General features: G+C 52.2%; 1 protein-coding gene across 1 annotated transcript; it reads right to left on the bottom strand.

Annotated features, from left to right (window-relative positions):
• Positions 1–468: 468 nt before the first annotated feature.
• Positions 469–16,749, bottom strand: GYS1 (glycogen synthase 1). The gene is made up of 16 exons (XM_026013807.2): positions 16,356–16,749; positions 14,730–14,911; positions 12,374–12,565; positions 11,332–11,517; positions 10,959–11,103; positions 9,992–10,109; positions 9,567–9,687; positions 9,002–9,108; positions 7,601–7,660; positions 7,433–7,511; positions 5,430–5,543; positions 4,832–4,958; positions 2,884–2,979; positions 2,571–2,734; positions 2,097–2,177; positions 469–1,945 (listed from the first exon to the last, which is right to left on the bottom strand). The coding sequence occupies exons 1-16, from the start codon at positions 16,471–16,473 to the stop codon at positions 1,622–1,624; spliced, it is 2,214 nt and encodes a 737-aa protein (XP_025869592.1). The 5' UTR covers positions 16,474–16,749; the 3' UTR covers positions 469–1,621.
• Between the last annotated feature and the right edge of the window lie 98 nt (positions 16,750–16,847).

Below are 16,847 nucleotides of genomic sequence, written 5' to 3' on the forward strand. Positions count from 1 at the left end.
ATTTTTCTTCCCGGAAAACAGAGCCACTCGGGACAGTAGGGCTGAAGTCCAGAGGCTGGTGTCCTTGAAACATGTTTTAAGCTAGTGCTGTCCAATAGAATGTTTTGCAATGACGAAAATATCTTATTTGTGCTGCTCACTTGGGTAGCTATGAGCTTCATGTGGTCACGGTCGTTATTGACTGTGGATTTTTTTTCCTTTTTTTTCTTTTTTTTTTTTTTGGTGACACAGCCCCTTTATGCCAAAGAGCTTGAGCCAAATTTTTGCCACTTGCAAGTCTCAACTAAACCAAGGTGTTTTCCCTTGAAATAAAACTAGAAATCTAGAACAGCAACCCAAGTCTCTCCAACACAGCAGAATGAGACCAGGTATCAGGGACTCAGGTCGGCAGGGGGAAGAATAGAGGAGTAAAGAGAGAGGGGCCAGGAGTGAGGCCCAGCAAGTCCTCACAGTGGACCAAACCCAAGATTCTTAAATATAGATGTATTTTTTTCATCTCTGGACACAACAATCACACCCATTCTGCCCTCCCCCTCCCAACTGCAAACCAAGTGCATCAGACACAGCACAGCACACATGAAGGGCCCCTTCCTTTCACCAAAGCTGGGGGCAGGGCACAGCTTAAGGACAGAAGAGCCTTGAGGTAAATATGAAAGTTCTAGAACCTAGTGGGTTCAGTTCTAGACCAGGGGCAAAGGACCAGGAAGCAGCACAGTGATAAGGTTCTAGAGTCAGCAACCAGGACCTAGAACCCAGTGGTTTCATGGTGGGCCTAGGGGTTGGGGGTTGTGGCAGAGGAAGATAGCTAGTTCTGTCCTCAGTGAGAAGATTCTCTGGAGACAACAGGAATCTCAAGATATGATGAGCTCAGACTCAGAGAAGGAGGAGTAGGGTCTGGTTTAGAAAAGGTCAGAAAGGTATCTAGACCAAGACGGGATGTTCTCTAATAGGAATGAGAAGCCAAGTGGTTCTGCACCACCACCATCACCCCATTGGCCAAAGTACAGAGAGAGGAGAGTGGGGGGTGTGGAAAGACCCTCCAGGCAGAGACAGACACCCCAGGAAGCACCAGATCAGACTAAACACACGAGCGACCTGGTCTGGAGTTGAAATGGAGGACCTCTGCATTCAGTTAAGTCCCTGACAGTGCCCCAGCTTTGGAGTTGATTGTCCCAATTGTAGGGACACCACATGGTTTCCAGAGCTTGTAACCCCCGGGGCCAGGCCTGAGCATGGCATATTCTGTGTGCTGCAAACTTAGCAAGCCACAAAGGATCCTAGGAGCCCCTGCCTGGAAGGCAACAGAGCAGGTTTCCTAAAACCTCTGGCACCTTAGCAGGGTAATGGCAGATTCCTGGCCCCTGGCACCTAAGCCAGGCCCGGAGGACTCCAGGGCACAGAGTATGCATTCTGGAACCCAGGAAAGGCACGGCGTTGTGGATTCTGGAGTGTTGGGGGTTCCAAGAGCGGGGCCAGAGGGGCTGGAGTGTATGGCGGAGGGGGCAGGGCTGTGGCCCCCCCAGGAGGGCTCGAGATCCGGAGTGGGGTTTAGGAACAGCGCCATCCTGCATCCACCCTCTGGAGGAGAGGCAGGATGGGTCAGGAGTGAGGGGCCCGGGACTCAGTTGCGCTCCTCGCCCAGGGAGCTGGCAGGGCTGAGGGGCTCACTGGGAGTGCTGAGCGAGCTGGAGGGCGCCGTGTCCACCGAGCTGCGCTTGCTCCCGCCGGTGGAAGAGGTGCAGGAGGCGCGGCGCGGCCACTCCGGGGCACGGATGTTGCGCCGGTCCTTGGCTGCCTCCTCGTCCTCGTCGTAGCGCTCCCCATCTACATCCGGCGGCCCGTCCCGCGGCTCCTCCTCGTCCTCACTCTGGTGCGGACTTGAGTGGCGCGACAGCGAGGGCGATGGTGGCACCGAGGCCGGCCGTGGGTAGCGGTAGCCCTGAGTCTGCGTTCCGGGGGTGCGGGCACAAACCGCAGAGTGAGCAGAGACCTCTACGGTTCCCCCCACCCTCGGGGGCCCTCCCACTCCAAGAGGGACGCGCCCCCACCCCGGCCCTGTAGCTCCAGGCCCATCGGAGAGATATGGGTCCACTCACCGCGTCAGCCTCGTGGGGCTCATAGGTGAAGTGTTCTGGAAAGGCCTTGGCCAGCGCCATGTGGCGTGCAGACATATAGTACTTGGGGAAAAGGAAGGGAGGAGGCGTCAGGGGACCGGAGCCAGGCCCCGCCCCCGGCAGAGGTGGAAGGGGGCGGGCCCTAGTCACACTCCAGCACCTTCCAGTTGGCCCCTATGCCAATTAACCATCTCTCTGGACGTCTCTGAGCCACCCCTCATTAACAGGGGGCCAGAATTCTTAAGTCGGTTACCCCTTCGGCCACACACTGAAGCAAGTAAGGTAACCTCCACCAATGTGGTCTACCTGCAAAAGCTGCTTGATTTTTTAAAGGGAGAACAACTGGTACAGGTGGAAGGAGACTGCCTCCTGCGCGAGCCTTGGAGGCAGAGCAATCAGAGACCCAGAGCCGGAAGCGGCCGTTTCACCAGCGGAGGACGTGGAAGGGAGTTATACCCGGCCTAGGTATTTCCAGTCCAGAAGGTCTGAGAGGCGCTCGGTGCGGTTTCGCTGGATGATGCGCTGCCGCCGGCTCTGCTGGCAGAAGCTGTAGAGGAAGGAGGTGAGCTGGGAGCAGGAATCATCCAGACTGCGGAACCGCCGGTCCAGGATGTAGATGCCTGTGGGGGCCAGGACGGGAGCTCAGAAATCAGATTAAGGAAACCATTCTCCCAGGGACTGTGGGGCGCCAGGACCCCTCCTTCCCAGGGACCCAGGAGCCCACCCTTTCCGCCCCCAGGATCCAAGAGTCTCGGCTCTGGGAGCTGACCGTAAGCGGAGGGGTCTGCAATGTGTTCCTCCATGAAGCAGCCGAAGCCAGAGAGGTTGGTGGAGATACTGGGGATGCCCATAACCGTGCACTCAGCTGCAGGAAGGCGGCAGAAGGAAGGTCCACTTAGCTTTCGCATTCTTTGAGACTCAAACGCAAGCCCTAACAGCGCCCTCTACTGACACCTTGCACAATCACTGAGCCCACAAAATCAGACCGTTCCTTAGACTATCATAGTCTCTGTTTCTCGAAAGCTAAGAGGCTCAGAAAAGGGAATTCACTTGTTTCCAGGCTCAGGATGACGTAGAGTCTAGAGTTAGGCGATAGGATGCTCAATTATTAAGTTCATACTCTGTCCCAATGTCTACCATTTACTTAATCCTCACAGCCTGTAAGGTATTTTCTTTTTTTCTTTCTTTTTTAAGATTTTATTTTATTTTTTTTCAGATTTATTTACTTGGGGGAATCCCTGGGTGGCTCGGCGGGTTGGCGCCTGCCTTCCGCCCAGGGCGTGATCCTGGAGTCCCGGGATCGAGTCCTGCATCCCGGCTCCCTGCATGGAGACTGCTTCTCCCTCTGCCTGTGTCTCTGCCTCTCTCTCTCAGTCTGTCTCTCATAAATAATAAGTAAATAAATCTTTTTTTAAAGATTTTATTTATTTATTCATGAGAGACACACAGAGAGAGAGGCAGAGACACAGGCAGATGGAGAAGCAGGCTCCTGGCAGGGAGCCCCATGCTGGACTCGATCCCAGATCCTGGGATCACAACCTGAGGCGAAGACAGGAGCCTAACCACTGAGCCACCCAGGCGTCCTAAGATTTTATTTATTTATTTGACAGAGAGACAGCACAGACAGGAAGCAGATTCCCTGCTAAGTAAGCAGGGAGCCCTGGTGGGGCTCAATCCCAGGACTCTGGGATCATGACCTGAGCTGAAGGCAGATGCTTAACGGACTGACCCACCCAGGCACTCCGGTAGGATACTTTCTTGTGCCAGACATAGTGTAATGGTTAATCATAGCTTCAGTCTATTTTTTTTTTTTTAAGATTTATTTGTTTATTTGAGAGAGAGAGAGAGAGAGAGAGAAGAGGGGAGGGGCAGAGGGAGACAGAGTCCTAAGCAGACTCTGTGCCAGGCACATAGCCTGATGTGGGGCTCAATCTCATGACCCCGAGATCAGGGCCTGAGCTGAAGCCAAAGGTCAGTCATTTAACTGACTGAGCCACCTGGGTGCCCCAGCTTCAGTCTATTTTGACAGGAGGTCAGAGAAGGGCTCTTATTACTGCCTCCTTTAACATCCTAAACAAGCCTGAGAAATGCTTCAAGCAGTTTATTTATTTTTATTTTTTAAATTTTTAAAAAGTTTTATTGGGACACCTGGGTGGCTCAGTGATTGAGTGTCTGCCTTTGGCTCAGGGCATGATCCTGGAATCCTGGGATTGAGTCCCGCATCGGGCTCCCTGCATGGAGCCTGCTTCTCTCTCTGCCTATGTCTCTGCCTCTCTCTGTGTGTCTCTCATGAATAAATAAACAAAATCTTTTAAAAAATCATATTTATTTATTCATGAGAGACACAGACAGAGAGGCAGGTGCCTGTGGGGAGCCCAATGAGAGACTTGATCCTGGACCCTGGGATCACAACCTGAGCCAAAGGCAGATGCTCAAACACTGAGCCACCCAGGTGCCCCCACATTCAGCTGCTGTTATCTCAGGGGCCAAACATCAGCAAACTGTGGGGAATGCCACATGACCTGTGACTGTGATATCAGCCCTCTAATTATGCTTCACGTAAACTACTTACTGCATCACAAAAACACATCCCGTAGCAAAACAGACTGTTGCCATTGTCCTTGTTTTGCCACGGAGAGCTTGGGGCACAGAACAGGCAAGTGCCTTGATGGATCATGCCTGATCTGACCAGAAGCCCACCAGCATGCTGCACTCACCCGGCGTGTAGCCCCAAGGTTCATAGTAGGAGGGAAAGACCCCAAGGTGGCAGCCACGGACAAATTCTTCATAATCCACGGGGAGCAGGGGGCTCGTGGAGGAGAGAAACTCTGGATGGAAAATAACCTAGCAGTGAAAAAGAAGAGCTCAGCCCAAGCAGCTTATTTAACTACTCCCTGGGACCCCAGCGTGGCCCAGAGAAGATGAAAAACTTGTCTAAAGTCACATAAGTCAGTGGTAGGAAAAAGATTTGAATCTAAGTCTGTCTGCTTGAAGTGCTAAGGTCCTTTCTAAAACACAGCAATCCTTTGATAAACTAGGGGAAAGAGGGGGATGAGAGGCCCAGTCTCTCTGTACCCCACCCCACCCCGCCTTTTTTTTTTTTAAGATTTTATTTATTTATTCATGAGAGACACAGAGAGAGAGGCAGAGACACAGGCAAAAGGAGAAGCAGCCTCCCCGTGGGGAGTCTGATGTGGAACTTAATCCCAGGACCCCAGGATCATAACCTGAGCCAAAGGCAGATGTTCAACCACTGAGCCATCCGGGTGCCCCTCCACCTCACCATGCTTAACCCACCTTGACCATTGCCCTCACCTTGACCCTGTCAGCACTACTATTGAAGAGCCCAATTCGGCGGATGGTGGTCAGGATAGGGTCCGAGGAGTCGTCCAGCATGTTGTGGGTGCACACAGGGGGGAAAGACTGTCGCTGTAGGCGCCACATGTAGGATGAGGATCAGAGAAAGGGCACAGGGCTCCCTAGTTCCCCATGAGCCATGCTGACCCTGGGGAGACCACAATTCCCACCAGGTTGTAGGAACAACAAGCCCAAGAGATGAGGAGTTGTGATTGTCTACTTGGGCTCTATCTGTAAAGGTCCACTTTTCCCTTTAACTGCCATGAGCCAGACAGAAACTACAATTCCCAGCTGTCTTTGAGGCAAAGCCTGCCTCTCAGACTATGGGAGTTAGAACTATTCCATTTTGTACTCTTGGCTCTGTCATCAAAGAAACCCAAAGGCACTAAAACTACCCTAACTCCATGAGGCAGAGATTTTGCCAATATGGTAGCAAGTTTCAGGAGCTGCTGGAAGTTGCAGGGGCTTTTTTTGTTTTGGCTTTGTTGAGAGAGAGAGAGCATCTCAAGCAGGCTCCATGACCAGGACAGGGCCCAACATGGGGCTCAATCCTCTGACCCTGAGATCATACCTGAGCCCAAATCAAGAGCTGGATGCTCAACCAACTGAGCCACCCAGGTGCCCCTAGTTGTAGTTTTCTTATGAAAATCTTGGCTTGTTTTCTCTCCAAATCACCTTTACTCTCCATCCTGTAATTCCCTCCACCTCCACTCCCAACCGAGGCCCAAAGGAACCAGAATTCCCAAGAATCAGTGAAGTAGGCCAGAGCTAGGAATTCTCACAGGGTGCTGGGATAGATAATTACTTGTACCTCTTCCATCTCATGAAAAAGTTCTACTCTCCTTCAGTCAGCGTCCAGGGGCTTCAAGAAACTACAACTCCCAGCAGCCTTAAGGACTATTGGAAATTGTAGTTTGGCCAAAAGCACATCACATCTTATTTATGCTTTGGCTTATCTTATTTCTGCTTTGGTTTCCATTCCCCAGGGAGTGTTTATCAACCCTAACCACAATACCAAAGATTCTGGACTCCAGAGAAGAAAAGAACTATACTTCCCAGAAGCCTCTGGGGCTGGGGAAGAATCCATGGAGCAGGGGCTGCTGGGAGTTGTAGTTCTCATTCTGTTACTGCCGTGTACCTCTAAGGTTTCCCATCCACCTAACTGCATTAATCTCAGGAATCTAAAGAAGCTACAATTCCCAGGAATGTTTGGGGACTAAGACACAGCCAGTAGTTATCCTACTGGAAAAGGAGTGTGGCTGCTGAGAGTTTTCAATGTTCTTCAGGTAATGGCAAGTGTTTTAGCTGCCCTTCTGGCTCTAATGAGTATGCAGCTAGTTTGCATGCAGCAAGACCCAGGGACAGCAGGAACTTGTAGTTCTTTTGTGGCTGGTTTGGCTTTCTAAAGTTCCCTTTCACCTTTTGTCCATTGACTGCAGGGACTCAATGAAATTTGAACTCCAAAGGAAAAAGAAAAGAAAATAAAAAAGGAAAGAAAAGAAAAAAGGAGAAAGAGAAAGAAAAAAAAGAAAGAAAGAAAGAAAGAAGAAAGAAAGAAAGAAAGAAAGAAAGAAAGAAAGAAAGAAAGAAAGAAAAAAGAAGAGAAAAGGAGGGAAGGAGGGGAGGGGAGGGGAGGGGAGGTGGAGGGGAGGTGGAGGGAGGGAGGGAGGGAGGGAGGGTGGAAGGAAGGAAGGAAGGAAGGAAGGAAGGAAGGAAGGAAGAAATTTCAACTCCCAGCAGCCCCTATAGCAGAATAAGCCCTGGGAAAACAGGCTGCCCTCAGGGACCTGAAGTTCTACCAGTCAGCTCACATCCTTCTGTGGACTTGAGAATTGATTCCCTAAAAAGGGCTGCCCGTAAAGCAGAACTTCCAGCAATTTCTGGGGTCAGAGCTGACATGGCAGGCTGCCTATGGGGCTGCGGGGTGTTTCTAGCTCTCTGTTCAGGGGTCCAGACCATACCTGCGTGGCAAAGATGGCTCTCTTCATCATAGTGAAGTCCTCCTTGTCCAGCATCTTGTTCATGTCCGGGAGGCTCCCCCTGCAAGGTGAGCAAGGTATGCATCTGGAAATGGGTGATGAGAGGAGTTAGGGCCTAGGAGGATGCAGGGCTGGGGGTGGGACACTCACACCAGCAAGGATTCGTAAAGCTTCCTTCCGAACTTCTCTTTCACTGTGTTGGCTGTATCCCTAGAAGGAACAGAGCCACAACATCACATACACACCGGCTGCCATATACTGTTAGGTTTCTGGGGCAGTTGGAAAACTGAGGTCTGAGCACAGGCCCTGGGGATTCTGGGCTGGAGGATGGGGACCTGGGAAACAGACCCTGGAAGGCTCGAATCCCTTGTGCCTGGCATCAGCTGTGTGGCCAGGAACAGGTGGCCTTCCCTCTCTGACTTCAGTGACTCATCCATAGGAGAGGGATAAAAATAGAATCAACCTCATAGGTTTGCAGTGAAAACTTGATGAAGTCATGACAAAAAAAGTACACAGTGCCTGGCCCATGGCAAGCCTTCCAGAAATGTCAGCTATTTTTAGGGCTTGCACTAGTCCTGGCAGTGGCAGTGCTAAGCCCCATTTTGTAAAAAGGAAAAATTATGTTCTGAGAGGAAATGAAGTACACAAGTAAGGCTAGCAATTAGTGACATCCTATAGGCTCACTGACATTCCTCTGCTCATAATCCTCTCATAGCTCTGGCCTCATTCTCTACCCCGTCTCCCTATAGCACACTGCTCCAGCCCCACTGGTCCCCTGTGGTTTCTTAAACACACTTCAGGGCCTTTGCACTTGCTGTTCTTCTGCCTGAAGTCCTATTCCCCAGATACATAGGGAGGGCTCCCTCCCTCATTTCTTCTATTGGTCTCTACCCAATGGCATTTTCTCATTGTGGCCTGTCCTGACAACTCCACATCCTGTCTCATATTCCACTTCCTTTTTCTTTTTTTTTTTTACTCCTCCACCTCCCTTTTTCCCTGAAAGATTTTATTTTTAAGTAATCTCTACACTCAACATGGGGCTTGAACTTACAACCCTGAGATCAAGAGTCACATGCTCTACTGCCTGAGCCAACCAGGCACCCCAGAACATTTTCTATAGAACTTTCTAAAATGTGAGCTTAGAGGGCAGGAATTTTATCTTTCTCATTCACAGCCTTGTCCCCAGGGCCTGGAGCAAAGTCTGGTACATGGTAGGTGCTCAAGGAATATCTGATGGCTGATGATTGAGTTTTGCATTTGAGGGAGCTGAGGCTTGGAGAGACAGAATTATTTGCTTAAAGTCACAAAGCTAGGTGGGGGCAGTGGCACAAGTGGGACCTCGCCAGGTTAATGTCAGAGTCCTGGTTGTGCAGTCACACTTGTCCTGCTGGCAATTCCTTCCTGCCCCTGAACTGGGGGCCTCTTAAGCAGGTGACTTCACTAGGAATCTGTTGGGCCAAATTTTTCATGTTCCAGAGAACAAAACCGAGCCTCCCAAAGAACACAGCTGGGAGTGGGAACGGCAGGGCTCCTGGGCTGGGGGCTGCTGACCAAAGCTGCTTGCGCACAGCTTGGCCCTTGAGGGTTTCCACGTTGAAATTGTTGGTCCGGGCTGGCATGATGAAGAAGGCAACCACCGTCTGCTCGCTGCCGTTCACCTGGGCAGAAGAAGAGGCAGGGGGAGGGGGATGGTCAGGATCACCTGGGAGAAGGCTGAGGCCACCTACCCTTTTCTATCCATCAGGACCACTGTGGGGTGCCTGGGTGGCTCAGTGGTTGAGTATCTGCCTTTGGCTCAAGGCATGATCAGGGTTTGAGTCCCAAGTCCCGCATCAGGCTCCCCACAGGGAGCCTGCTTCTCCCTCTGCCTATGTCCCTGCCTCTCTCTGTGTGTCTCTCATGAATAAATAAAAAAATTCTTAAAAAAAAAAAAAAAAAAAAGACCACTGTGATCCTGCCATGTCCCTTCCTGTCAAGGAGAATTAAAGTTACCATCCTCACAGCGACTCTGGTCTGCCCCTTCATACATGGATTTCCCTACTCGCACCACCCCCCCAAGTTATGTCCCAATTCCTTTGTCCTCTTTTTGTGTCCTTCCCAACAGCCCAGGCCTTACTCTGAGCAGATAATTGAGCCGGGCCAAGGCCTCTAGGAAGACATCGGCCCCCTTGTTAGAGAACTCGTAGCGGCCAGCGATAAAGAAATACAAGGTCTTGTCCAAGTTGAAGTCCAGGTGTCTAGAAAAGGCACAAGGCAGGGGGAAGCCAAGGTGAGGACCCTGTAGCCCTGGCCTTGAAACTACAAATCCCAACAGCTGAAGGGGGCAAAGAACTGCTTACAGTAGAGGCATCGTGGAGGACTCCTGGGAATTGTAGTGCTTCTCTCCTTAGCTGGGGATCAATCCCTCAATACCCAGCCATTGTTCTGGAGCTCAGAAAATCAAGAGGCTGAGAGCTACCCCACCTGTCCTGTCTCTCACCCTTGGGACGTGGGCTCCCAACCCCCTCCTCTTCTCAAGACCTAGGCATTTGGTCTACGTACCCATAAAAATGGCCCCGCACAAACTCCTGGATTCGAGCCTTGCTCTGAGCATGGAGGTTCTGGAACTCATGCATGGCGGAGAACTTCTTCACATTCAGCCCATTGGGGGTCACGATATCTAGGATTGGGGAAGAAGATCCATGTTTTAAGTCTTCATTTATTCATTCAGATCATTGTGGCTGAATGAATAAATAAAGGGAAGACTCCTTTCTTTTCACAATTTCTGTTTTAGTAGCTCCTCTGGGAGCTTCCTTGGTGACCTGGCTGCCCTGCCACTCAGATGCCTTCTTGCCCAAAGTTGCTTGCTTATGTTCACAAGCATGACTACAAATCCCAGCAGCCCCTGCAAATGGCTGACCACACAGGGAAATGATCCACCTTGGGGCCTCTGGGAGTTGTGGTTATTTTCTTGCCCTTCTACCACCCTGCACTGGGAATGATTTAAACATCCCCATTCTGCTTCTCCTAGAATATACCCTCAACTTTCAAGCCTTTTTTAGGGCCCCTACCTTTCCTAGCCTCACAGAAATTAAAACATGTCAATGAAAAATTAAAACCTCCACCTGCTCCAGGAGTATAAGGAGCTGACCAGCCAAGGGCCTTCTGGGAATTGTAGTTCTCACAATACACCCACTGAGAATGGGTACCATAACCTGGGAAGAATAACTTGTTCCAACATCGCTCTTCTCACAATCAAAACCCAGTGAAACTCCGTTCCCTTTCAGGAGATCAATGTCTACATTAACCAATAAAATAACTTTACCATTTTGAAATTAACATCAAAGAAATGACATCTCCCATTAGTCTCTAGGACATATAGCCTGGCAGCATCATATTCAGGTCACCAACTTAGGGTCTTCTGGGAGGTGTAGTTCTTTGCTCTCTATAGCTTAAAAAAAAAAAAGCTGGTATAGGCCTTAGCACAGATGACCTCATTCATGTCTAGGGACTTCTGCCTATTCCCTACCTGGTTTCCTCTTGAGTAGGTGCTGGGCCTCAATGGCGGTGATCTGGGACACAGTAGTAAAGACGTGAGCGCAGTGGGCCGCTGCCCGCTCCATGCAGTAACGGTGATAGATTTGCCTCTCACCTGCTTCCTTGTCCACATTGAACTGGGTGGGAAGGGAGGGGCAGTCAGGGTAGAGAACTGGGGAGAAGACTAGAGGTCTAGATTCTGGGGTTCTGGGGGTGGTTGTGGCTAGATGTTGAACTCCCGCGAATTTAGGAAGGAGGGGGCTAAGGATTTGGACTCCTGGGTCATGGGAGAAACAGCTTGACCCTGGACAGCTTTGGGCTGTCCTGAAACACTCAGAGCCCCATCCATCACATTCCCGGCTCACATTCTCCAGGTTGTTGTAGAAGTCTACGGCACCCGCACACAGGTATCGTCCCAGGAGCGTGGCGTGGGTGGTGAAGATTGTAGCCACAGGAAGCCGCCGGGCCCGGCACAAGCAGAGTCCAATGCCTGCCAACCACTCATGGAAGTGTGCAACCACATGTGGCTTCTCCTCGTTCTGGGCCAGGAACTATGGGGCAACAGGAATAGGGCCGCTGTGTCTCCATATGTGTCATGCAGGCAAACGACAATCCCCAAGATGGACAAGGAAGCAGGGGAGAGCTATCACCACTCATGCACAGAGATAGCCCACTGCAATCCCCCTAGAATAAGGAACTATAAATCCTTGAGACAGCCAGACCCGCTGACCCCATCCCTAAAGCCGATGGGAGTAGCAGGAGAGGGGTGTTGGCCAACCTTCTAAGTCCCAACAGTGCTGAATTGGAAAGCTTCCCCAGGTCCTGAATGTAACTCCTGGAGACTATCTCAATCAAGAGCCGAACTGTACCCCACACTGGGTAAAGGACTACAACTCCCAGAATGATCTAGGTGTAGCCAGTTCCTAAACTGTTTTCCCTGGAGCATAAGAAGTGAAGTTTTTGAGCCTTTTAAAAGCTAAAAGGGGGTCAGAATCAGGATTCCTGGTTTTCATGTAGGCTGGAGATCACCAAACATCCAGGGCCCAGCCACTATCAGATTAAAGAACTACAACTCCCAGAATTCCCTGGTACAAACCCTCCAGCCAGGCCAGTGCCTCCAATAGCTAATGCCTCCAAAATCCTATACTTGGAAGATTAGCGTGAATGAAGCTGGGTTTGGGAGTTTGAGTCTCTGAGGGAAAAAAAGGGGGTCTGGGCCCCTGGATGTCCATTTTCCCAAAGTTCAGAGCTAATGCTTGGAAAAAGACCTACCACTCCTAGAATGCCCTGGGAGAAGCCAGTCACCCCTGGCCCCCACCCAGCCACCCCCTGACCAGGGGCTGATAGCCATTGCAGTTTTGGGTCAGAGTCGGAAGGAGTGACATGGGGACCAGCAATGGGGCCTACCTCACCCAGGAACCAGGTGGTGAGGAAGCCAAAAAGGACAGCATCGTTGGCCTCACGGTCGTACCAGGGCACCCCGATGTTGCAGGTGTCCCATAGCTCCCCCTTCCAGCGCTCCAGGGCCCAGGCTGAGGCCCCCACATCCAGGAGCACCACCAGGGGGCCCCCCTCGATCAGCCAGCGACCAAAGTACACCTGCGGGGGGCAGGCATGAGAAGGCTCAGGGCTTTGGCCACACCACTCTGGGCTCAGCTGCCTGGGCTTAGGGCCTCAGTTCTTCCACCCTGTTTATGTATCTGCTGCTAAATTCTCACCCGCCGCCTTATTTCTCTATGGCTGTTAGTTATCTGCACTACAATCTTTTTGCATCTGTTATATTGATCCCTTGGTTAGTTTCTATCACCACTACCCTGCTCCTACTCACTGCCTCCTTTCTCTACCTATAACCACATTTTTCACATGTCCTGTCCCTGGGCCCCCACTGCCTGGTTTTTCTACCCTTATGTCTCCAGCCTGCTGCCTCGTTTCTGTGTTTGCTGCCACTTCTCTCTTGCCAACCTCCGTGTTGCCTTTTCCCCGTTATATTTTCCTTTTGCTGCTAATTCTTCTCACTGGATGTTTCTTTTACTGTTCTCACTGCCTTATTTCTTCCACCTGCTGCCTTGCTTCTGACTCTTTCACCATAAATATGTCACCTTCTGCCTCCTGGCTCTGCCCCATTTTGTACCCTGCAGCCACTTTTTTTTTTTTTAAGATTTTATTTATTTATTCATGAGAGAGAGAGAGAGAGAGAGAGAGAGAGGCAAGACACAGGCAGAGGGAGAAGCAGGCTCCATGCAGGGAGCCTGATGTGGGACTCCATCCTGGGACTTAATCCTGGGACTCCAGGATCACACCCTGGGCCAAAGGCAGGTGCTAAACGCTGAGCTACCCAGGCATCCCTGCAGCCACCTTTTTAACGCCAGCTGCCCTCTTTCTTCCCCCAGGGGCTGCATTTTTCTATCCACTGCCATGTTTCTAAACCTCACTGTCACATTTCCTTCTGCCTCTGCCCCATTCCTCCAGTCGGCTGCTTTCCTCCTGAGATGAGATGAGGCCCAAAGTTCTGGGCCTACTGCCACTGTCCCTGTGCACGCAGCTAGCAGTCGTATGCCTCCCTGACCTGGCTTTTCCCAGCTGGAGGAGCCTGACTCTCATGCCCCTCCCCTCCCCCTCCCAGCTGTTGTCTGCCCTTTTGCTGGGGGGGGGGCTATTCTTAGGCCCCCAGCACGTGGGGAGCAGCTGCCATGGGGGAGGGCTGCGCTGTCCTACAGTTCCTTAGGGACAGGGTTGGGTCTGACTGGGCTCCAGACCCCACCCCAAGTCAGAGGCTGTGAATGAATGTAGGAACTACTGTACTTCTCCCTCCTAGACCCCAACCTGTCTGTACTTGAGGCCTGGGACATCTTGATCTTCTCTCTGCATAGCAGCCACCTCTCTGTGCTCATCCTTCCGTCATCATCCAGGGCCTTGGGACAAGATCTCCCCTCCTATCTTTAATTCCTGGCTCTGCTCCTCTAAATCTCTGCCTTGTGGTCTGCTTGCCTAGCTCTCTTCTCTTCATTAGTACTCTATGTTCCTTTCCCTTCTAGGTCCTTCTCCCTGAAATATGGGGCTGCTTTTCTTCTTTATTTCGATCAGCTCTCTCCCTATTGCTCTAGCCCCTGGAGCTATCACCACCTCTTGGGACACTCAATCTCTCTCCATCCGTCTCTCTTCCTTTGTCAGCCTGTTCACCTCACTGCAAGCTCGGCTGCTTATAGTGATGATGATGATGATGGCCATGATCACAATAGCTTATACATTACCAACTGAAGCTAGGAACTGCACTGAAGACTTTATTAACTGTTAGATCCCCCAAAAACCCATAGAAATATGCTATTCGCATGTTTATTAGCCAAGGTCACACAGGCAGAGAGTAGAGAAGGTGACTTTGAACTTCAGGCTCCAGAGCCCCTACTCTGGTACTCCTGCCTCACCCCAAGCCCACCTCCCCTTGATCCCATCTGGCTGTCTTTCTATCTAGCTCTTTTTCTCCCTGTGGGTCTGACAACCTTGGCATCTAGAAACTATTTCTCAGTGTATCTTAGACCTGCAGTCTGTCTGTTTATCCATTCGCCAATCTCTTACAGCTTGGGGTTCACCCACCCATTTCATGGGGTCCTGCATCTGTCTGAGTGTCTGTTTTGATCCATGCCTCTCTCTCCCTCTGGGGCTATCCTCCCTGCCCTACCCCCTCCTGCTCCCTCTTCCCCATCCCTTCTCTATCTGCTGCTCCCACCCTAACTCTGGGCACCACCCTTGGCCTGGTCATTCCTACCTTGCAGCCTTTGCTGTTCATGGAGTCCAGTGTCCTCTTCAGAGCTGGGGTTGGGGGCTCGAGCAGTTCCACCTGGGTCCTCACGCCCTGCTCTGTGTACGGTCCAACCAGGTAGTAGTTGTCGCCCCACTCATCCCCTGTCACCTTTGCCTTCGTCTGCAGCACGGTGTAGATGCCACCCACTGTGGGCCCAAGTGTGTGAGGGCAGGTCCCAGCCGAGGTCCACAGGTCTGGGACCTGGGACAAGGGTTGGGGGTATGTGTGCAGGGGAGTGCATGGGAGCTCATGGAAGGCGCTGGGGCCCTGGACCTCTGGTTTAGAGGGAGGAGGGGACTGGAAGCCCACACTTCTGAGTCAGAGGGAGGATGGGATCAGAGTTCCAGGGCCATACTGGTTTAAGGGAGAACGGGGCTCAGACTAAACTTTTGAGTCTGAGACAGGAGAGTGGTAGGAACCTGGGCTCCTGGGTCTGAGGCAATTAGGGGCTGGGGTCCCAAGGATGACAGAAGCTGACAAAGATTAGCAGGACCCAGGTTCCCAAGTTCCCAGCTCACGAGCTGGGTTTAAATTCTCAGTCAGTCTCTAGGTCACCATAGGGGAGAATCTCTCTTCATGGGCCTATTCAGATTCCCACAGTTGCCCAAGAGAGGGCTGAATTGTCATTCCTTGCCCCCCAGGGGCTCTGCTGATCTGTCCCTCAGTTTCCTCTCCCCATATGAGGACACACATGCGGAGCCCTGCTCCTCCCATGACTCTACTGGGCTCCCAGCCTCCTTACCTCCTGGAGCCTGGGCCATGGTGATACATGGCTCCCAGTTTGAGGGCTGCCTGCCATGGTGTAAGACCCAGTCCCATTCTCTCCCAAGACTCAGCAAAGCAAAACCCTAGCTGCCTCCAGTCCCAGCTGGTTTTCCAAACCCAGTAGGCCCTTCAGGGCCTGGGACACAGAAATCTAGGCCCCCAGCCACTCCCATTCTAGGGCCCAGCCCCTGACCAACTTAGGACTTCCCCAGCCTTCCCTCATTTCAGTACGCATGTGTCTGAGACCACAGGCTCCTCTACTCTTAGAAACCTATAGCTCACACCCTCAGAGCCTAGGCATTCAGAACCTCTCTCCCACCCTAAGATCTAAGAATTAGAGTCTGCAGCCCCTCCCATCTTTATTGGCAAGTGGCCAGCTCCCAGATTCTGCCCCCACGAGTCATGCATCCTATCTCCCAGTTGGCTCTCTCCCAAGCCCAGAGTTCTATCCCCAGACTCTTCCCCCAGGGCCACAGGTCTGAAACCCAGCCACTTCATCTCCTTCGCCGTTCAGGACCCAGTTTCTGGTCTCCCAGAAATCTCCTTCCAGGACTTAGGAATCTTTCATTTTAGCTTCCTCTTTCCCAGGACCCAGCAACTGGACTTCCAGACTCCTTCCATTTTAACAAGTGAGGCGACTCATCCCCACCCCGCCAGGGTCCAGGAGACATACCCCGGCCCCTCCCCAAGGACACAGAAGTCATAGGCACCTTGCCCAGAACCCAAGAGTCCTGCCATGTAGTCCCGTCCTCCAATTACTCAAGAGTTCCAGCCCCCATTCCCGACTGCCCTCCTCGTCCGGGACCCACCGCCTGGCGTGCTCACCCTTGTTGGCCACCTCCCAGGCCACCTCGAAGAGCACTGTGTTCTCCAGATCGAATTCATCCTCCCAATCCTCCAGTCCTGGCAGTGAGGACATGGACAAAGTGCGGCTTAGAGGCATGGCCGACGCGTAAAGGGCGCTCTAGGGGCCAGAGGTAGGGGCTCCAGAGGTGCCTGGGGAATGCAAAGGGCAGGGCGCGGGGCCAGGTAGCTGGTGCCCAAGGGGAAGCTTGCAACGCCCTCGGCTTCCTATTGCACGACCGCACCCCCGCGCCGGAGCGCTGAGCCCTAAGCAGGAGGCGGCCGCAGCGTCACTGAGTCCGGTGGGGCCCCTGCAGTGAAATCTTGCGGCCACCAGGAGGCGGGGCCCGCCCCCCGACCACAGCCATTGGCCCTTGCCCGGGGGAGGGGGCTGCCGCGTCTCCTCTTGGTGGACAAAGTAGGGTTTGCTCCGCCCCGCCACCTTGGCGGCCAATGAGAGCTTTAGGGGGCGTG

This window comes from Vulpes vulpes, chromosome 1 (genome assembly GCF_048418805.1).
Source record: "Vulpes vulpes isolate BD-2025 chromosome 1, VulVul3, whole genome shotgun sequence".
In the NCBI taxonomy this organism is placed as follows: domain Eukaryota; kingdom Metazoa; phylum Chordata; class Mammalia; order Carnivora; family Canidae; genus Vulpes; species Vulpes vulpes.